The sequence below is a fragment of the Macaca mulatta genome, chromosome 12 (assembly GCF_049350105.2).
Source record: "Macaca mulatta isolate MMU2019108-1 chromosome 12, T2T-MMU8v2.0, whole genome shotgun sequence".
In the NCBI taxonomy this organism is placed as follows: domain Eukaryota; kingdom Metazoa; phylum Chordata; class Mammalia; order Primates; family Cercopithecidae; genus Macaca; species Macaca mulatta.
Genome location: NC_133417.1, coordinates 15,694,378 through 15,717,013, shown reverse-complemented (window position 1 = coordinate 15,717,013; position 22,636 = coordinate 15,694,378). Strand labels below are relative to the sequence as shown.

Sequence of the window (22,636 nt, the reverse complement as noted above, 5' to 3'; positions counted from 1 at the left end):
CACAGGCATGCGCTACCATGTTCAGCCAATTTTCAAAAAATTTTTGTAGAGATAGCGGTCTCACTATGTTGCCCAGGCTGGTCTCGAACTCTTGGGCTCAAGTGATCCTCCTCCTTAGCCTCTCAAAGTGGTGGGATTACAGGTGTGAGCCACCATGCCCAGCTAGGGCCTGCAAATTAAACTGACAAAAGACAGATTAACAGAACAGAAAATCAGCATGGGCATATAAGAACTCAACACCACCATCAACTAATAGGGTCTAATTAAACTTTTTATAGAACACTCTCAAAAAAGGATTATTTGCATGGATGCTGGAGCTAGCAAAATAAGTAGCTAGCCTACTAAATGGTTAAAATTAGAGGTTTATATCTGGGTGCAGTGGTTGATACCTGTAATCCCAGCAGTTTGAAAGGCTGAGGTGGGACTGCCTGAGCCCAGGAGTTCGAGACCAGACTGGGCAACAGAGTGAGACCGTCTCTACCAAAAAACAAAACAAACAGCGACAAACAAAAAATCCACACAAAAAACAAAGAAAGACAAAAACCAATTAGTGGCTTATGTGCCTAACTCAGTAGGTAAAAGGGAGAGGTGACGAAAGTTTGTATGAAAACAAATAGGATTCTTTAAGACAGACAAATGGGTTTTGGGAGAACAAACAGGAGCTAAGAAAGGGTTTTTTTTTTTTTTTTTTTAGACGGAGTCTCTCTGTTGCCCAGGCTATAGATCAGTGGTGTGACCTTGGCTAACTGCAACCTCTGCCTCCCGGGTTCAAGCGATTCTCCTGCCTCAGCCTCCCGAGTTGCTGGGATTACAGGCGCACACCACCACGCCAGGCTAATTTTTGTATTTTTAGTAGAGACGGGGTTTCACCATATTGATCAGGCTGGTCTCGAACTCCTGACCTCGTGATCTGCCAGCCTCGGCCTCCCAAAGTGCTGGGATTACGTGTGAGCCACCGCGCCCGGCGGATAATTTTTTAAAAATGTAGGTGCTAGTGGTCTTACTGTCTTCTTCATGGACATGAAATTCTTCTCATATAATGAGAATTAAATATGATCCTTCATATAAAGAGTTTAGAATAACGTCAGGCACAAAGCAAGCAGTAAGTTATAATTTAGATAAGAATCATTCCAGTTCATCTGGAGACTGCAACACACACACACTGTATTTGTGTATGGAATAACTGTTCAAGAACACATACACACAGTATTTGTGTATGAAATAACTCTTCAAAAACAAAGGGGAAACAGTTATAGGGCATGGAAGGGGAATTAGGGCAAGGTGTGAGTGGAAAGAGAAACATCCCACCGCCCACGCTTAAAAAATCCGTTTAATTTAAAAATAGGGAATACAGCCATACAGAGAAGACATTAAAATAAAAGATTTACACAGAAAATTTTCCTTCCCAATCCATTCCCTACTCACAGTCCTACATACGTTACTTTTATTTTCCTTTTTTTGGAAATGTAAATGCACGGCCCCCTACTTCCTCACGAAGGCTGCACTCTCTCTACGTTCTTCTGCACCTGTGTTTTTGTGCATACTCTTTCGTTGTGAAATATTTCCCCCCAACTGCTGTAGTGTATGAAATAAATACACACACGTAACCTAAACAACCCCGCTCGCCCGCACCACCTACAAGCCCGTCCCCGCCCTCCCTGAGGCCCACGTGCTCCGAGGGCCCCCTTCGCAGGTTGTTTCTGGCGATGCCTGTCTGAAGGCCTCAGACTGAGGCCCCGCCCACTCTCCTCCTCCTCTGCCCTTTGGACGCGCGCCTCGCGGACGGCGCCTCAGGCAGCGCGGCGGACAGCCCGTCCTCCGGCGCGCCGCGGGCCTCGGAGGACCCCAGCGACGGTCGTGGCGTAAGACCGGGGGGACGCGGCGATAGCGGCGGCCGTTGCGATTGATTGCGCTGGTTGCCTCCGGCGTCCACTTCCCTGGCCGCCCTTGCTACACTGGCTGATTGTTGTGCAGCCGGCGCCATGTCTGTGAGCGAGATCTTCGTGGAGCTGCAGGGCTTTTTGGCTGCCGAGCAGGACATCCGAGAGGCGAGCCCCCTCCCTTCCCCATTCCCTTTGCCTTTCCATGCCTAGGTGGGCCACTGCGCCCGACCCTCCTCTGTCGCTCAGTCTCGGGCGGTGGGGACGCCTCCGAGGGTGGGTTGCTTCCCCTCTAGCTTTAGGTTAGGACACTCCCCGCCCCCGCCCCAAATTTTGCCGCTCTGTCCTGATTCCTTGTGTTCGGGTCTCAGCTTCTAAGCATTACCTGCCTCATTTGTGTCAGTTTTCCTTCTTTTCAGCGCTTGTTTATACCGAAGGCTCGATTAGCACCTGGTCTTCGGCGAATGAGCGTTTCGTGTATTTTTGTTGGTGTCTTAAAAGCACATGTGATCTCCTGCTTAAAACTGTCCTATGGTTTCCTATCCCACACAGGATAAAAAAATCAGACCCTCCTGTGGCTCACACGGTCTCTCGTCAATCTCATTTATGCTCTCTGTCTTTGTGTATGATGTTCACTTTACCTCTTCTAGTGCGCCAGATAGCTTCCTGCCTGTTCGCTTTTCCTGGAATTTGCTTCTTTCCCGTTCTTTTCGTGATTGTCTCGTATTTATGTCATTGACGTCACAGTCTAAACGATCTATTTCCTGTTATGTTTTCTAGTAGCACCTTAAGTTTTTTAAATGTGTGTAATGTTGATTATTTTTAAAAAATCTTCTCCCCCATTGTATGTTAAACCATCAGAGGGAAAGGATTGTGTGCTCGGTTCCCCAGTATTTACACAGTGCCTCACACATAAGTATGCTCAGTGAATATTTTAAAAATGAATTAGAGGCCGAGAGCGGCGCCTCATGCCTATAATTCCAGCATTTTGGGAGGCCGAGGCGGGTGGATCACTTGAGGCAAGGAGTTTGAAACTAGCCTGGCCAACATGGCGAAACCCTGTCTCTGCTAAAAATACAAAAGAAAATTAACTGGGCATGGTTGCGAACGCCTGTAATCCCAGCTACTTGGGAGGCTGAAGCAGGAGAATTGGTTGAACCCAGGAGACGGAGGTTGCGGTGAGCTGAGATCGCGCCGTTGCACTCCAGCCTGGGTGACAGAATGAGACTCCGTCTCAAAAAAAAAAGAAAAAAGAAAAAAAAGAAGTGTAAATACCCAACTCTTGTATTGCATTTAACTCTTCATTCTGCAAGTTACGTTCACACACATCATCCATTATAATGTCCCAATTGAATCCTTGGGGTGAATGGGTGGCTATTATCCTTTAAAGAGTACCTGAGGAATCTAAGGCTTTTTAGTGACTTTTTGAAGTCTTACAGAGGAAATAAGTGGAAAAAAGTCAGGATTCAAACTTGGTTATGATCACATAAACTAATGTGTTTGGTGTGAGTGTATGACAATAATTCTGTTGAGTATCTGATTTTTATTTTTAATTCTCTCTAGGAAATCCGAAAAGTTGTACAGAGTTTAGAACAAACAGCTCGAGAGATTTTAACTCTACTGCAAGGGGTCCATCAGGGTGCTGGGTTTCAGGACAGTAAGTTCTTGTTTTATACTCAATTATCAGTCTCTTATTTAGAAGAGAGTTTCTATCCAGAAGACATTTTATAATGAAAAATGGCTATCATGCTTTATGGTGAGTAAAAATTGAAGAAGGAGGTGATTTGATAATTTTGGTTGATTTTTCTTGCACTACCAGATAGTATGGTTTAAATAGAGATGTTTTCTATTGTGATGGCATTCTACTGATGATAATTACAATTGCTTAACCCATTTCCTGTTTAGAAAAAAAAAGTGCAGCTTTCTGCTAGCACAGTATTCTCAGGATAAGTGGGAAAAGGGTTTATTAATATTTATTTACTTTTTCTCCCGAGACGGAGTTTCGCTCTTGTTGCCCAGGCTGGAGTGCAGTGGCGCCATCTCAGCTCACTGCAGTCTCCGCCTCCCAGGTTCAAGTGATTCTCCTGCCTCAGCCTCCTGAGTAGCTGGTATTACAGGCGCCCGCCATCACGCCCAGCTACTTTTTTTTTTTTTTTTTTTTGTATTTTTGATAGGGACGGGGTTTCACTCTATTGACCAGGCTGGTCTTGCACTCCTGACCTCAGATGATCCTCCTGCCTCGGCCTCCCAAAGTGCTGGGATTACAGGTGTGAGCCACCGCGCCTGGCCCAAGCGTTTATAACTCTTGTGTTATCTAGTGACTTTTATTTGGCCCTTTTGTGTGTGTGTGTATATGTGTGTGTATGCACCAGTGTGTAGTTGAATCCAGTCTTTCAGTGATTGAATACCTTTTAATATGAGATGAACAGTATAAAATGTTCTCAAATTAATGTGTTTATAGTCAGCCTCTTGAATGAAAGTAAAATATGTCAAGTTTAGACATGGAACCTTCATTGTAAGGTATAGCCAGCACAGCTAAAAGAGCTGAAGTATGTTTTCAGATATAAGAATGATATAATAATGTATTTACACGTGGTAGAGGCAAGTCATTTTTCTTAATGATACGGAGTTGGTCATCCTGATTGTGAATACTTGGTAAAGGCTTTTTTCTGCCAAATATGGGAGGAAGAAGCAATCCAATTTTATGCATCCTCTGAGGAGTGAACAGGAATAGCAGCTGGTGTGCAGCTCCTTAAGGATGACGTTATTTATGACAACCTAACCAATTACCAATGTGTCTCCTAATATATTCCCTTTTGGCAAGTTGTTTATTTTTCAGTATAGCTAATTAGTAGGGAAACTGGGGATGATACTTTTTGAGAACCAGGTTGAAAAGCAGAGATGTGTACATTAGTTGTGAGGTTAAAAAAAAAAGTTTATTAATTTCCAGGTAGATTACTTAGATTATTAAGCAAGAACTGTATTTGAAATTTGGTAAGTTTTTCATTATTACATTTGGTTATCTTTTGTGATTAGTTCCAAAGAGGTGTTTGAAAGCTCGAGAACATTTTGGTACAGTAAAAACACATCTAACATCTTTGAAGACCAAATTTCCTGCTGAACAGTATTACAGGTTTGTAAGAAAAACAGCATTATTTTATGATGTTAAGTAAAAAAAGAGAAAAATTATACATACTAAATGATTGCTTGCAACTAGGCAAGCATCCTTCCGTGTAGAAGTAACAAAAAGAGAAAGAAGTAAACTGATAATGGTCATGACAAAAATTGGTGATTTTATTTTTTTCTTCTTTTTACTTTCTGAATCTTAAGGAACATGTATTACTTTTGCAGTGAAAAAGCAATTAAAAAGAAAATGTGGTAAGAGGGTCAAAAGTGAGAATATCTTTTTGCTGTATTCAAGTTTCTTGTGAAATTGGGTGAACTATAGTTAGTGAAATAATGAGATTAGGTGGCAGTATATATATGGAGTTGAGTTTTATTTTGAAGCTTGAGTTTCACTGCCAAGTAACATAATTAGCTAATATTTTATGCCATGTCTTCTTGTTAAAGTCAACACTGTTGATTTTAAGATACACCATTATTTTATGTACCAGTAGGGAAGGAAAATTTTGCTAGTCATAAATGTGAAACATGGGCCACGCGTGGTGGCTCACGCCTGTAATCCCATCACTTTGGGAGGCCAAGGCGGGCAGATCACCTGAGGTCAGGAGTTTGAGACAGCCTGGCCAGCATGGTAAAACCCTGTCTCTACTAAAAATAACAAAAATTAGCCCGGTATGGTGGCTCATGCCTGTAACTCCAGCTACTTTGGAGGCTGAGGCAGGAGAATCACTTGAACCTGGGAGGTGGAGATTGCAGTGAGCCGAGATTGCGCCATTGCACTCCAGTCTGGATGACAGAGTGAGACTCCATCTCAAAAAAAAAAAATTGTGAAACATGGATTGTGAAATGTCTCCTGGTTTCATAGGTGTTAAACTGGGAAGAACTGCATCTGAATCAAGAATTTCTACTCATTTTAATTTTCTTACTGAAAAAGATGTTCTTGTAAGGCATATATATCAACAGTAAACAGGATGAATATTTTCAAGGGTGGATAGTATAACCTCATGAGAATATTCTTTTAAGGCGGAGATTGATAAACCACTAGTGGCTGTTGTCTCTGGGAGCTAAGAATTGCTTTTGTTTTTTCAAGAGTTGTTTAAAAAAAAGGAAAATGCCCAGATAAGAATACATAACAGTGAAAGAGGCCCACAAAGCCTAAAATATTTACTACTTGGCCCTTTACAGAAAAAATCTGCTGATCCTTGCTGTAAGGCAGGGGTTCCCAACCCCCAGGCCGCGGACTGGTACTGGTCTGTGGCCTGTTGGGAACCGGGATGCACAGAAGGAGGTGAGCAGTGGGTGAGCGAGTGAAGCTTCATCTGTATTTACAGCTGCTCCCCATCACTTGCAATACCGCCTGAGCTCCACCTCCTGTCAGACTGGTGGCAGCATTCGATTCTCACAGTAGTGCGAACCCTATTGTGGACTGTGCACACAGGAGATCTAGGTTGCATGCTCCTTATGAGACTGTAATGCCTGATGATCTGAAGTGCAACAGTTTCATCCTGAAACCATCTGCCCCGCTTCTGTGGGAAAATTGTCTTACATGAAACTGGTCCCTGGTGCTGAAAAGGTCAGGGACCGCTGTTGTCATAGCTGAAGCACAGAGAGAGGTAGGACAGTAGAACGGGTGGGGTATTTAGAGACCATCTTCTCTGGAGGTCACACACAGGCTGCCCTCTGGCTGGATTTGGTCTTCAGAAGGGTTTGTGTGACCTGCATTGTGTCGAGACCTTTTTTTGAATGTATTGCCACATTTGAAAATCGGGAGGCATTGTGTAAATATCCACAGGTTGTAAAATTTCCTTTTCTTTTTTCAGGCTTCTAGCTCAGTATTCTGTTTTAAGTCCATTTGTTTAGTGATTGCAAATGGGAATTTTGTGAATCAGAATTTTCTTGGTATCCTGCACTCAAATGAAAATGTAGGAATACGTTGAGGATGATATATAACTGCAGTTGTCTTCAATCATCAGTTGCAAAGTTTTATTTTTTTCAGAGCAGTATCATTGTTCTTACTGATGAATTTTAGAAAGCACAATTGCTCTTGTCATCTGTAACCTTCAGTTGTTTTTTTTTTTTTTTTGAGATGGAGTCTCTGTCGCTTAGGTTGGAGTGTAGTGGTATGCTCTTGCTCACTGCAAACTCTGCCTCCCAGGTTCAAGCGATTCTCCTGCCTCAGCCTCCCGAGTAGCTGGGACTATGGGCACACGCCACCACGCACGGCTAATTTTTGTATTTTTAGTAGAGACGGGGTTTTGCCATGTTGGCCAGGCTGGTCTTGAACTCCTGACCTCAGGTGATCGACCTGCCTCTGCTTCTCAAAGTGTTGGGATTACAGGCGTGAGCCATCGCACTGGGCGTAAATTTTCATACTCATCAGAATTAGACCATATTTCTCGCTGATTAAACTTAAATAATTGTTAAAATTTCAACTTGTAAAATTTATGCTAAATGTCATATTTCTCTTTACATATTGGGGATTTGCATAAGATTTTATTTGAAAAATGATCCCATTTCTAAACTGTTTGAACATGACTATATTAAACCCGTCTTTCTGAAGGTCCCTAACCTTGGAGGCTAAATTTGCTTATTTTCCTGCAGATTTCATGAGCACTGGAGGTTTGTGTTGCAGCGCTTGGTCTTCTTGGCAGCATTTGTTGTGTATTTGGAAACAGAAACACTAGTGACTCGAGAAGCGGTTACAGAAATTCTTGGCAGTAAGTGTCTTTATTAGTGGGATCTGCAGAATCAGGCATGGTTGCTTAGTTTTTGGTGGAAAGGGTGGTTGTACTTTGTTTCTTAAAACAAATAAGAATTAGCTAGAAACCACTTGTAGTTGTAGCTTGGTATCTGAGGATGATTGGTTCCAGAGCTCTCCCAATACCCAAATCTGAGGATGTTCAAGTCCCTTATATAGCTGGTGTAGTATTTGCATGTAACCTATACACATCCTCCCACGTACTTTAAATCATCTCTAGGTTTCTTAACATATCTAATACAGTGTAAGTGCTATGTAAATATATATATATATATGTTTTGAGATAGAATCTCACTGTCGCCAAGGCTGGAGTGCAGTGGCATAATCTCAGCTCACTGCAACCTCCACCTCCCAGGTTCAAGCAGTTCTGCCTCAGCCTCCCGAGTAGCTGGGATTACAGGTGCCTGCCACTACGCCCAGCTAATTTTTTTTTTTCCCCCAAAATGAAGTTTTGCTTTTGTTGCCCAGCTGTAGTGCAGTGGCACAATCTCGGCTCACCACACCCTCCACCTCCTGGGTTCAAGCAATTTTCCTACCTTAGCCTCCTGAGTAGCTGGAATTATAGGCATGTACCACCACACCTGGGTAATTTTGTATTTTTAGTAGAGATGGGGTTTCTCCGTGTTGGTCAGGCTGGTCTTGAACTTCTGACCTCAGGTGATCCACCCGCCTCAGCCTCCCAAAATGCTCGGATTACAGGTGTGAGCCACCACGCCCAGCCAATTTTTTGTATTTTTTTAGTAGAGATGGGGTTTCACTGTGTCGGCCAGGCTGGTGTTGAACTCCTGACCTTGTGATTCGCCTGCCTTGGCATCCCAAAGTGTTGGGATTACAGGCATGAGCCCTCCGCACCTGGCCTTTTCCCAAATATTTTTGATCCACAGTTAGTGCAGAGGGCCGACTATATTTGGAAAAACAAAAGCTAAAAATAACAACGGCAAACTTATTTGTACTTGCTTTAGTTTTTAAAATTGAATTTTTAAAACTTTCAAGCCTACAGAAAAATGGAAAGAATAGTAAAATGAATACCTGTTTACACGCCACTTAGATTTACCACTTGTTAACATTTTGCTACATCTGCTTAATCTTCTCATTTTGTGTGTGTCTCTGTCAGCCATTTGATAGTTGCAAATATCGTAACTCCTGTCTTAAATGCTTTATCATGCACTTTCTAACAAGAAGTATGTTCTCTGACACAACTCGATACCATTTTTGATAGTATTACTTTTTGAGGGAAGACTGAATTGAATTTTGCTTAAGAACTCAAAAAATCCACAGTGAGGTTTAGTTGCCAAGGGTGTGAATATATTAAAAAGCCGGTTTTTAAAAGATTCATCCTTTCTTCACTTACTTTGGGAGAAATTATGTGTATATTTTTATATTCTGAGGCTTGACTTGGATTCACAGCATGACTTTATTTTCATGTGTTTTTAGTTGAGCCAGATCGGGAGAAAGGTTTTCATCTGGATGTAGAAGATTATCTCTCAGGAGTTCTAATTCTTGCCAGTGAACTGGTAAGCTCAGTAACTTGCTGGTTGCTTTTTTGATCTTTCTGCTTCACTGTCAGTTTTTAAAATGGGTACCAAAATTCAGAACGTCTTAATTCTTTTCTAAGCCATCTCTCAGTCACCAGGTAGTCACTGACTGGCACTGTAGGTGTTACAGTTTCCTAGGCATCAGAGAAAAGCCAGATCAAATGATGAGTGCATACCTACTGAGTTAAGAATTTTCAACAGATGATAAGACCTCTTCCTTTTAGGGTAGTGGCAAAACATCTATTCCTGGTAACTGTTAATTCATGTAATTGTTTTGGAGACTCATTTGTCTATATAACCATATAAGTTATTCTTTATTCCTTTAATCACTATTTGGGGAAATTGCCTGGTAAAAGTCTAAAGAAAAAAAAACTGTCAGTAGCAAAATTGAGTAGTTGTGGTAGAGACTGTGCCAGTCTGCAGAGGTGAAAATATTTACTTCTGGCTCGTTAAGAAACAGTTTGCTTGTCCTTGTTCCAGAGGAAAGCAGTCCAGGGCTGGTCTGATGATTCCTTGATCTTTGGCCCTAGGTTCTTCTAGCTTCAGCTTCTTTCTTACGTTCCAGAACTGTTGCTCTAGTCACATCTTCACTCTAGCCAGCAGTAGGAGGAAATAGGAAAAAGGATATGCCCTCTCGCTTTGAGGACATTTCTTTCAAGTTGTCCACACAACTTCTATTAACATTCTGGTGCCTTGCCTGCAGGGGAGGCAGAAATGGAGTCTATTGGAGTGGGTATGTGTGCATTGAAAACCTGAGGAAGATGGTGAGAATGGATAATGGGGTCCACTTGCAGGCTGTACCACTTGTCTGGCTTTTTCGAGACACCTGACCAGTAAACATGAAGCATCTTGTTAGTATTAGTTGTTAAGTGGAAGGTGTCTTTAGGACCATACATGTTGGGGCCAGGTGCGGTGGCTTACACTTGTAATCCTGGCAGGTTTGGAGGCCCAGGTGGGAGGATCCCTTGAGGTCAGGAGTTCCACACCAGCCTAAGCAACAAAACAAGACCCCTTCTTGATTTATATTAAAAACAACAACAACAGCAACAACAACAAAACCTTTATGTGAGACAAAAAAAACCCGTATGTTGAGAATGCACTAAAGGGGTGGTGTAGGTAAACCTGGGAAAGTGGAGAGGATTTACAGAAAGGGGAATCTTTTTTATTATTTTAATACGTTTTGAAAAGCCAGTCAAATGGAGCAGTGAGGGGTTGTATACTGACACCGAGAAGGGGAGCCTTGAGTTGGGTCTTGAAATCAATCTTAGTTCTCCTTCAAGATAGGTACACTGACGTAATTTTAGATTCTTATCCCAAGTCTGCCTTACTTGATTCTAGGTGATTAGAGTTGCAGCTTAGTAGGTGGGCTCTAGAAATGTGATCATTTGGCCAAGGTTGGAAGAGATAGTGGAGCTGCTGTGATTACTTTGTGGTTTATTTCTTCGTTATGAAAGCAGATGAGCTGTAAAGATGCTTGTGTATGTAATGTAACACTTTATTATGCAATAGCCAGTTTAAGAAATTAGAGAAATTTTAGATGTTAGTAATATTAAATTTTACTTGGGCAAAAATGGTCTCATTTTCAGTGGGATTCTTTTCGGAGAAGCTCCTGTGTTGTCTGTACTTGCATGTGCGCTGAGATAGAACATGAGTGTAGCTGTCTAGACCTGCGGTTCTTGTGGCTTTGATTCAGCAGAAGATGCACTGAGGAGCAGCATGTTGTAACAAGCCCCTGATTTCTCTTTCCTGGTACAGTCAAGGCTGTCTGTCAACAGCGTGACTGCTGGAGACTACTCCCGACCCCTCCACATCTCCACCTTCATCAATGAGCTGGATTCCGGTTTCCGCCTTCTCAACCTGAAAAATGACTCCCTGAGGAAGCGCTACGACGGATTGAAATATGACGTGAAGAAAGTAGAGGAGGTGGTCTATGATCTCTCCATCCGGGGCTTCAATAAGGAGACGGCAGCAGCTTGTGTTGAAAAATAGGAGGCTCTCCTTGCTCCTGGCCTTGCTGACCTCAGCGGTTGCCAGGAAGGGGTGAGCACAGAGTGCCTCTTACGGTAGTTAGGATGCCCAGTTGCTAAACACTGCGCTTTATTTTCTTAACCAGTTGTGGTGTGAGTATCAGAATTGAAACACTTTTTTGGGGGTAAAAAATAATAGCCTTTACATGGACAGAATTTTCTTTGTTGTTTCAGTGAATTGGCTCTGTAATTCAGTGTATTTCAGTTCTGTCAAAAAGTGTAAATGTTAGTTTCTTGGTAAAGTCCTTTTCTTGCTTACCTTGACTGTTGATGTACTGATTGAGAAGTTCATTGTCTCGTTTGTGATTCTTCCAGATGTGATGCTTGATATTTTCTATATGCGAGTTAGCCATCCACACCCAGGCATAGCCTGGATACAGTATTAAAATAGATAATTAAAAAGATGGTTGCCAAGCAAGGAAAACTTATTTTATATTTTCCCTTCCTTATTTTAAGCATTGTGAGTAAATCAGATGTTGAATTCTTTTGCCAAGGGAATTATAGCCCCAGGTTCTCTCTCACTGCCATCAGAATATACAAGATTAAACTGCAAAGTCAAGCTCAGCAGATTATTTTGGAAAGTTTTTGTATTAAGGGATTTAGTGACATCATTTGGTTCTCCACCATGCAGGGAGTAGGGCTTAGTGTTTTAAAACACCTCTGCTGTCTCATGTTGCCTTAATATTCTGCTGTTGCAGCAATTAAAAATGGTCTTCACGTGCATGTGGAACTAACACGTGATATGATATATTCCTAAACTATGAAACCTTTTTTCTAGTAGTCAGCTAGATCATTTGATCTGGGAGTATAAAACCACCCACATAAGTTAATAAGCAAAATCCTGACTATTATGTTGTTAGAGAAAAATGCTTTGCTTTGTCTGGAAGAAAGATAAAATAGTGAATTCTAAATAAATCAGGCCGGGCGTGGTGCCTCACACCTGTAATCCCAGCACACTGGGAGGCCGAGGCAGGGGGATTGCTTGAGCTCAGGAGTTCGAGACCAGCCTGGGCAACGAAGTGAGACTCCATCTACATATAAAAACAAAAAACACGAAAGTACACACAAAATAAATCAGTGGGATTTGGTAATATGTTTTAGAGTAAGAAATTTCAGGTTGTTGGTGACTGTCAGGTTTTTTTTTTTTTTTCTTTTTTAATTTTTATTTTTTTTTTGAGACGGAGTCTTGCTCTGTCGCCCGGGCTGGTTTTTTGTATTTTTTAGTGGAGACGGGGTATCACCATGTTAGCCAGGATGGTCTCGATCTCCTGACCTCGTGATCCGCCCGTCTCGGCCTCCCAAAGTGCTGGGATTACAGGCTTGAGCCACCGCGCCTGGTCAGGTTTTAAATGTACAGTTTGGGGCAAGTCATGTAAATACTGTTGGTGGTCTTCAATTTTCAGGTAGTACTAAGAGTATGTGCCAGGAAACTCTTGCTATCGAATTAAGACGATTAAAATGGTGACTTAATCCATAGTTACTTTGCACTCACTGAAAGGAAAGTGCTTTCCAGAATAATACAAAGTATCTAAAAGTGTCACCTTTTCTGGCCTGATCAACCTGATCAACAATTTGGGCTTCCTGTTTGTATGAGGGGCTATTTGGCATACTCTTCACAGCTTTTATCAGTACAAGTTAAAGGCTGACTACATTTTTTCATCACGAGAAAAGCAGTTGAAATGAGGCATGAGTTACTGTGCATTGGGATTTTAGAACAATTTTCTTGACAGCTCTTTTGTGAAGTTAGGTTCTTAAAAGTGCCCATGGTGGTCACTTAAAATGTGCATTAATAGCACTGCCAGGATCAAGCATGAAAGACTTCTAAATTAGATCATCACACATAAGGCAGTAAGTTTGATAATAGGTTTTTTTGTTTTTTTTTTTAACCTCTTTAAGTATTGATTCTGCTTGAGAATATTGAAGTACTTGCCAGAAGTTGTGGATTTCAGTTTTAACACATGCAATTTAAGTGGAGAAGCACACTCTGGTCTTGGAATTCCATTTGAGGATTTAGAAGTGTCATGTTTATACTTACTCAGTTGTGTTTGTTGCTGGCTTGTTGTAAAGCAATAAAATTTTTTTGGTCTTTTTGTAAGTGAGTGTGCTGCTGTAAGAAATCTCCCATGTGCATAACAAATTCTGAATATTTTTTGAGGCTAAAGAAGACCGGGGTGACAAGCACATACTGCCGTGTAATGGTTACACTAACCAAAAGACACCAGCCGCTCAGAGTTCTATACTGTAAAGCGCAGATAACATTTGTGTGTTATACCTTGATTGGGGAATTGAAAGTCATTTAACTGAAGATGTTGAGAAACCTGGGCTCTGGTGTGAGTATACCAGAATTACTTTTTTCAATTGTAGAAAATCAAGCAGGTTAGAGAAAATAGAGACGAATTAGGAGACACTGTCTTACGGATTCATTTATAAGAAGATAACCAGCCATATACACGTGGGGATATTTGCCGTGTCTTAAACTTGAATGATAATAGGAGCAATGCTTAAGGGAGTTTAATAGAGAAGGAAAGCTTTGGCAGTGTTTTGAGACCTTAAGTGGCTAAAGAGATGAGACAAACATGCAGGTTGCTACTGGCATAGTTTCATAATTGTGTACTCAGAAATTAAAGTTTGCTTGTTTCTCAGTCTGGATTAAACTGTTTGTCCTCCTTTTCAGATAGAGCATCACAGTCAGGGCTGACACCAAAATAAGACTTTCCCTGAGCCTGAATTTGTTTTTTTTTTTTTTAGTATCTACTGTAATAAGCATCAAACAAGCAAAAATAAACAGTGTCCCTTCCCCTGGACAACAACAACAATAACAAACATTTAAAGGCGGTAAAATTTCCAGGACTGGTTGGTTGAATGAGTGGGCTGGGTGCGGGTAGTGGGACGAGACGAGATGGGAAGGGGAGGAATCTAGCATCGCTGCCGGGTTTCTGGCCCAGGTTTGGTGCCATTCACTGAGGTGAGGAGTGTAGGAAGATCGCGTGTCTGGAGCGGGCTGGGCAGCTGATGCATTTGCTTTTGGATGTGTTGGGTTTATGACACTGGAGCAGCCAGGTGGATACATCAAAGGTGGGTAAGATCTCCCTGGAGAGCGTTTACAATGAGAAGAGTCACAAGCTGCGGACGAATTCTTGGTTAATAGCATGGCTTAAGGTAGGCAGAGGAAATGGAGTCCACAAGGAAGTGGAGAAATGGTCAGAGAGGCTAACAGAATGGGAAGAGTGGCTTGTTTCAGAAGCCAGGGAATAAAGGATCTTAGGTTTTTGGGTGAGGGATTTAAAATAATCTACAGCCTGGGAGCTCCATGACTCATCTGTCAGGTTAGGTTAGGTTATCCTGTGGGAACACCACGAGAGCTCACAGGCAAAGAACAAGGTTTATTTCTCACTCGCTTCCCTCTCCATTGCAGCTTAGCTGGAGATCTGTTCCACGTTGTCCTTATGTAGGGTGACAGAGCAGCCACTAACTGGACCATTGCTAGTTTTAGTGGGAGAGGGAAGGAGCTGTGGAGTGTCTTGCACAAATACATGATCTGGTCACTCTGACAATTATTATTTTTTTTTTTGGAGATAGTGTGGCTCTGTTACCAGGGTTGGAGTGCATTAGTGCAATCTGGGCTCAAGTGATCCTCCCACTTCAGCCTCCCTAGTATTAATAGCTGGGATTACAGGTGCATGCTACCATGCCTGGCTAATTTTTAAAATTTTTTATAGAGACAGGGTTTCACTATCTTGCCCAGGCTGGTCTCAAACTCCTGAGCTCAAGTGATCCTCCCACTTTGGCCTCCCAGTGTGTTGGGATTACAGGTGTGAACCACCACACCCACCCTCAATTCATTGTTTAGAGCTAGACATGTGACCCTGCTAAACCACAAGGGGGTCAGGAAGTGAAATCCTGTCTTGTAGGATGAGAGGATGGATAGACAAATATTGAAGTTTTGGGGGATGTTTAGTTCAATTTGTTAAATATATAGTAGTAATATTTCCATATACACATAAACACCAGTTGGCTTGGGAGGGAGAGAAGATGCCCCAGGACCCCTCTCCTGTTTGACAGAGTTCTCTGGTGTGTGTGCATTTGCGTTGGATTTGTGTTACATTTTAAGCCAATATTCAGTGAGCTCTACATGTTCCATGTGCTGGGCTAAACATTTTGTTTAGTTACCTCATTTTGTCCTTGTAACAACTCTGTGAGGTAGCTACTACTATTTTCCTTATTTTAGACTTGGCTTAGAGAGGGCAGTTAACTGGCTGTGAATTCATAGCTATGAAATGAAAGAGCTGCTATTCAGAACCCAGTTATTCTGCCTCGACATTCTAACAGACCATTTCTTACTGGATGCTCTTGCATGGCATCCCTTCATAGCCTGACAAGGCAAACATCAAATCCACAAATAGTTAAGAGCACAAAGCGTATGTTTAACTTTGGGCTAAGTGTGGTTTGTCTTAAAAATAAGCATGAAAATAAATAGACTTGGTCCTCACCCTCAAGATGTTTAGGTCTAGTTGCAGGGGAGGAGGTGGTGAGAAAAGATATTAAACAGGTAAGAGGTTAAATATTCAACTAATATTTGAGTGCCTACTATGATTTATTTTAACAGCTTTATTGAAATACATTCACACATAAAATTGACCCATATCAAGCATATGAATCAGTGATTTAATTTTACCATGTGGTGGAAGCATCACCATAAATCAGTTTTAGAACTTTTTAAAATCTCTCCAAAATATCCCTGCTCCTACTGCCAGCCCTAGGCGACACTAATTTTCATCTCTAAATTTGCCTTTTCTGGATATTCCGTAGAAATGGACTCCTACAGTAAATGATCTTGTGTCTTTTCACTTAGCATAATGTTGTTAAGGTTCATAACTTATGTTAGTTTGTTCCTTTTTATTGCTAAGTAGTATTCCATTGTTTGGATACTCCACTTTTTTTTTTTTTTTTGAGATGGAGTCTTGCTCTGTCACCCAGGCCGGAGTGCAGTGGCACGATCTTGGCTCACTGCAACCTCCGCCTCCTGGGTTCAAGCAATTCTCCTGTGTCAACCTCCCGAATAGCTGGGATTACAGGTGTGTGCCACCACGCCCAGCTAATTTTTGTAGTTTTAGTAGAGACAGGGTTTCGCCATCTTGGCCAGGCTGGTTTTGCCGTGTTGGCCAGGCGGGTTTTTCCATGTTGGCCAGGCGGGTTTTGCCATGTTGGCCAGGCGGGTTTTGCCATGTTGGCCAGGCTGGTCTTGAACTCCTGACCTCAGGTGGTCTGCCTGCCTTGGCCTCCCGAAGTGCTGGGATTACAGGCGTGAGTCCGGCCAGATATTCCACATTTTATCTATACATTCATCACATGGTGACACATTTAAGTTTCCATTTTTTTGGCTATTATGAATAATGCTGCTCTGAACATTAGCATGCAAGTCTGTGTGTGAACGTGAGTTTATTTCTTTTGGATAGGTACCTAGGAATCTGTGGTAAAAATGGTAAGTTTATGTTTAGTTTTTTAAGAAACTGCCAATCTGCTTCCAAAGTGGCTGCACTATTTTAAATTCCCACCAGCAATATGTCAGGGTTGCCTACTAGGAGTTTAAATTCAAGACAATAACAGACAAGATGTCATAGGCACAGTAGTTAATTTCTAAATAACTTGTGAATAATTGCTATAGTTTAGGAGCTGCTGCTTGAACTAGGTCATGAAGGAGGTGAGTTTTTTTTTTTTTTTTTTTTTTTGGTCTTTTTGAGACAGAGTCTTGCTCTGTTGCCCAGGCTGGAGTGCAGTGGCACAATCTCGGCTCACTGCAACCTCTGCCTCCTGGGTCCAAGCAATTCTCTTGCCTCAGCCTCCTGAGTAGCTGGGACTACAGGCGCGTGTCACCACACCAAGCTAAGTTTTGTATTTTTAGTAGAGATGGAGTTTCACCACGTTGCCCAGACTGGTCTCGAACTCCTGACCTCAGGTGATCCACCTGCCTTGGCCTCCCAAAGTGCTGGGATTACAGGCGTGAGCCACCACCGAAAGAGGTGAGATTTAGACAAGCATGGCACTAGAAGGTCATTTTGGTTGGGCGGAATAATTGACACCAATGTGGAAACGTATCCATTTAATGGGGTTCGGGAGGTCACCCATGTGAGTGGAGGAGGAACTCTGGCAAGGTTGGATTGTTAGATTTAGGAAAGCTTGAATTGGGGGGTTAGGAAGTTTGGACTTCAAATGATAGGCATTGGAGGACTGAAGGGTTTTTTTGAGGCGAGGAGGGAGCAGCTTTGGAGTCAGACAGTCCTAGCTTTGAATCCTGCATCTATCATGTTACCAATGGGGAGAGACCAAAGGCAGGGACACCTGTGAGCAAGCTCTTGCTGTCTTTGAGGTAACGGTCAGATTGGGTAGCTGGTGATAGGCATGACTGGGTAAGGGCAGATGGAGTGCACTGCAGAGAGAATTGGCCAAGCTTGCTGACTGATGGAGTTGGGGTAGACAGAGTAGGGGCTGAGAGAAGTGGAAAGCTACCTGAGCTTCTGAAAGAATATCCATGGGAACAGTGGAACTAGTTTCTGGGGGAAGAGGGGAAGATGAGAAGTTCAATTTTGCAAGTGTTGAGTTTACTGTGTTAGATGTTGCATGGCTGGCTGTACTTTTTGGACTAGAATTTTGGGTGCCTGAGGCTGGAGGTGAGGGAGTCCTTTAGATATAGAGTGGATCTTGGAACTGTGGTTGTGATGAAGAGGGAGCCCAGGGACATGATTGAAGACATCAAGAAGATGGGAGGAGCCGGAGGCCTGTGTCCAGGTCTGCCCAAGCAGGAGCTGGGGCCGTTATGTGACAGATGCACCGTGCTTTCTCTCCTACTGCACTAGAAATCCTTTACTTACTACGAAGACTGTAAGGTTTTTGGCTGAAGGAAAATAAACCTATGAAATTATGTAGAATCCCCATAGAAGAAAGTTGGACTTGTTAGAAAAAAAATGACAAAGGCAGTAACCTATTTAGCCTGACCCTTACATCAGTTACTCATGATCATCTGGTGTCATTTAATATTAATTAACATTTACCCACAGCCATCTGCTCTGGCTAGAGTTGTGCGTTCATCCGTTGCAGCTGTGTTTTTTCATGATCGAATGCTGGCCTCGCTGTCTGGACCCACCAGCTGGACCTGCCAGCAAGACCAGTTCAGAAGTCGGAAGGATTCCCCTTCAGCTTCCTCTGCCACGTCCCTGCTGTCAGAGCTTCCTTTAATGAACCCTTTGCTCACCCTGACAATGGAAGTGAAGCCGGATAATTTTTCACAGTTGGGAAGTATAAAGGGCAGGATGTTTGCTTTTACTTTCTGGGGAAAGATGGCAAGACTGTTGTAATCATTTAAGGGGTTGTTTTGGAAGCATGGTTGATGGACTGGGCCCTTCTACTTTGATACACTGTTAGAACCAGCACCCATACAACAAAGACTCTTTTTTTTTTTGAGATGGAGCCTCGTTCTGTTGCCCAGGCTGGAGTGCAGTGGTGCGATCTCAGCTCACTGCAACCTCCGCCTCCCGGGTTCAAGTGATTCTCCTGCCTCAGCCTCCCGAGTAGCTGAGATTACAGGTGCCCGCCACCATGCCCAGCTAATTTTTGTGTTTATAGTAGAGATGGCATTTCCCCATGTTGGCTAGGCTGGTCTCGAACTCCTGACCTCAGGTGATCCACCCGCCTCAGCCTCGCAAAGTGCTGGGAGGACAGGTGTGAGCCACCATGCCCAGCCACAGCAAAGACTCATCATCAGTCAGTGTTAGTGTTTGGATTTTATTTCTTTGCATCTAGATGTTAACCCTCAAATCTCCAAGACAAAGAACAAAGGATCAGCAGGGATGGATCCGGTTTTTCTTTCTTCAGCTGTTCCCAGGAGAATTTGGCCATCAGTCTTCCTGGGATCAACCCCAGAGGTGGTGGGCATGAGTGGGTTAACGACAGGAGTCCTGCCCAGGGGACTTGGAAAGCCTGTCTTATGTACTGTCCCACCCCCTCAAAGAACAAGGACGTGACTTTATGTTGTTTTATGAAACCGGCAAAATGGGTGCCCGGGTTGGGCTGTGGGCTGCCTGTATCATCAAGCAGCTGTAACCTTTCCTTAAACCGAAAACAGAAAGAGGACTATTTCCCCAACTACTTTCACTGAGGAAAAAGGAAGTGGGGTTGGCACAAGCATTTGTGAGCTGACTCCAGAAGGAGAAGGAAAACCTTGGCTTTAATCTTTCTTTTAAAAAATACACATTGGAAGGAGGGAAGGGGATATAGTTGGTACTGCCTGGTGTTCTATCACAGGTATGGTGGGAGTTGCGGGGAATATCTAAATGTCTGTATCATTGCTTCATGATACATTTTGTATGTTTTCCTCCTTTTTGACTCGTGCTACTTTTATTAGAAATAAGAAATCATCATAGAAAATTGGGAAATTGGCTAGGCATGGTGGCTTATGCCTGTAATCCCAGTACTTTGGGAGGCTGAGGCAGGTGGATTACTTGAGCTCAGGACTTTGAGACCAGCCTGGCCAACATGGTGAAACCCCATCTGTACTAAAAATACAAACATTAGCCGGGCGTAGTAGTGCGCAGCTGTAGTCCCAGCTGCTAGGGGGACTGAGGTGGGAGGATTGCTTGAGCCCAGGAAGTCGAGGCTGCAGTGCCTGGGTGACAGAGTGAGAACCCTGTTTAAAAAAAAAAAAAAAAAAATTGGGAAATTGCCAAAAAATTATAAAGATGTGTATAGATTTTTTGTATTGTGATTTATCGTAAATATACTACTGAGTTTTAAAAGACTTTCTGAGATACCTGTGAATTCTACTATGACCTTTTGATTTGATACTGTTGTTTAGCTAACGGCTTATGTGAATGGTCCCTTCTCTTTGCTGAACTCCTTCACCGAAGCGCAGAGGGTTTGGTTGGTCTCCAGTTCTCTGCAAGCCCTGTGGATGTGCGGGTTCTGCAGTCAGGCTGCCTCTGTCCCTTAGCAGCACGTTTTCCATTACCCCTTTTGTACAAAGCTGTGATAAAATAAAAACTTCAGCCAAATTAAATTTAAAAGAGTTTAATTGAGGCCGGGCGCGGTGGCTCAAGCCTGTAATCCCAGCACTTTGGGAGGCCGAGACGGGCGGATCACGAGGTCAGGAGATCGAGACCATCCTGGCTAACCCAGTGAAACCCCGTCTCTACTAAAAAATACAAAAAACTAGCCGGGCGAAGTGGCGGGCGCCTGTGGTCCCAGCTACTCGGGAGGCTGAGGCAGGAGAATGGCGTGAACCCGGGAGGCGGAGCTTGCAGTGAGCTGAGATCCGGCCACTGCACTCCAGCCTGGGCGACAGAGCCAGACTCAGTCTCAAAAAAAAAAAAAAAAAAAAAAAAAAAAAAAAAGAGTTTAATTGAGCAACCAACAATTTGAAATCGGGCAGCCTCCTGAGCCAGAGTATGCTCAGCGACTCGCCTAACCACATGGTGGAAGATCTACGGACAGAAAAAGAAAAGTGGGCCGGGTGCGGTGGCTCATGACTGTAATCCCAGCACTGTGGGGAGACCAAGGCGGGTGGATCACCTGAGGTCAGGAGTTCAAAACCAGCCTGGCCAACATGGTGAAACCCCATCTCTACTAAAAATACAAAAATCAGGTGACAGGCGCCTGTAATCCCAGCTACTTGGGAGGTTGAGGCAGGAGAATTGCTTGAACCCGGGAGGCGGAGGTTGCAGTGAGCTAAGATCACGCCACTGCACTCCAGCCTGGGTGACAGAGCAAGAATTTGTCCCGGAAAAACAAACAAAAAAACCCAAAAAACTATGTGGCTGGGCGCGGTGGCTCATGCCTGTAATCCCAGCACTTAGGGAGGCTGAGGCAGGTGGATCGCCTGAGGTCAGGAGTTCATGACCAGCCTGGCCAACATGGTGAAACCCTGTCTCTACTAAAAATACAAAAATGATCTGGGCGTGGTGGCAGGTGCCTGTAATCCCACCTGCTCAGGAGGCTGAGGTGAGAGAATTACTTGAACCCGGGAGGCGGAGGTTGCAGTGAGCCGAGATCACACCACTGCACTCCAGCCTGAGCAACAGAGTGAGACACCATCTCAAAAAAAAAAAAAAAAAAACAGAAAAAACCAGAACCCGGGAGGCAGAGGGCAGAGGGTACAGTGAGCTGAGATCGTGCCATTGCACTCCAGTGTGGGCAACAAGAGTGAAATTCCATCTCCAAGAAAAAAAAGAAAGAGAAAAAAAAAGTAAAAGGAATGTGATGGACAGGAAACAAAAATGAAGTACAGAAACAGCCTGGTTGGTTACAACTGGATGTTTGCCTCATTTGAACCAAGGTTCAAACGGATGGCTACATTTGATTGGCCAAAACTTGGTGATTGGCACAAGTGTAGGCTATGGTCTGTTTATACCTCCACTTGTTATAGTCCACGATGTACAGAGAAACCTTTAGGCTGAACTTAAAATATGTAAAGGAGACAGCTTTAGGTAAATTTGATTTAACAGCTGATATTATTGAAAAAAAATATCACTGTTGGATATTCCTATGAAACTAGACGATGTCGTATGCCATTTTCTGCTTTGTGAAGCATTTTTACATTCATCACATCATCTGACTTTTGAAGCTGTCCTGTGACCCATTCTGTGACCCATTCTGTGTGACTCCTGGGGTTGACAGCTTGAGTCTTAGACAGTCGGAGGAGGAGGCACTGCTTTTCTTCCTCAGCCAGCCCATCCTCTCCCTGCTATCACCTACTTACATGCTTGTTGGCTTGTACTTTAGCTTGAATTCTGGTCACCACTTGACAGTGTCAAGGGTTCAAAACTGATCTTGTGCTGCTGTGGAAAACACTTTTAAAAAGTTAAATTTTTTTTTTTTTTTGAGACAGAATCTCACTCTGTCGCCCAGGCTGGAGTGCAGTGGCGCGATCTCGGCTCGCTGCAAGCTCTGCCTCCTGGATTCACGCCATTGTCCTGCCTCAGCCTCCAGAGTAGCTGGGGCTACAGGTGCCCACCACCACGCCCGGCTACTTTTATTTTTAGTAGAGACGGGGTTTCACCATGTTGGCCAGGCTGGTCTTGATCTCCTGACCTCATAATCTGCCCGCCTCAGCCTCCCAAAGTACTGGGATTACAGGCGTGAGCCACTGCGCCCGGCCAAAAGTTAATTTTTAATTTCTAATTTTTAAAAATTAGAGATGAATTCTCACTATGTTGCTCAGGCTGGTCTCAAACTCCTGGCCTCAAGTGATCCTCCCACCTTGACCTCCCAAAGTTCTGGGATTACAGGTGTGAGCCACCACACCAGGCCCCTCAAAGTGTTAAA

General features: G+C 43.3%; 1 protein-coding gene across 2 annotated transcripts; it reads left to right on the top strand.

Moving 5' to 3' along the window:
- The first annotated feature begins 1,853 nt into the window (after positions 1–1,853).
- On the top strand, positions 1,854–13,965 carry TSN (translin). Of its 2 annotated transcripts, NM_001266679.1 has the most exon segments (6): positions 1,958–2,048; positions 3,444–3,537; positions 4,917–5,013; positions 7,605–7,720; positions 9,196–9,275; positions 11,052–12,328. In NM_001266679.1, coding segments are annotated over 6 exon segments (687 nt in total). In that variant the 5' UTR covers positions 1,958–1,982; the 3' UTR covers positions 11,286–12,328.
- Positions 13,966–22,636: the final 8,671 nt, after the last annotated feature.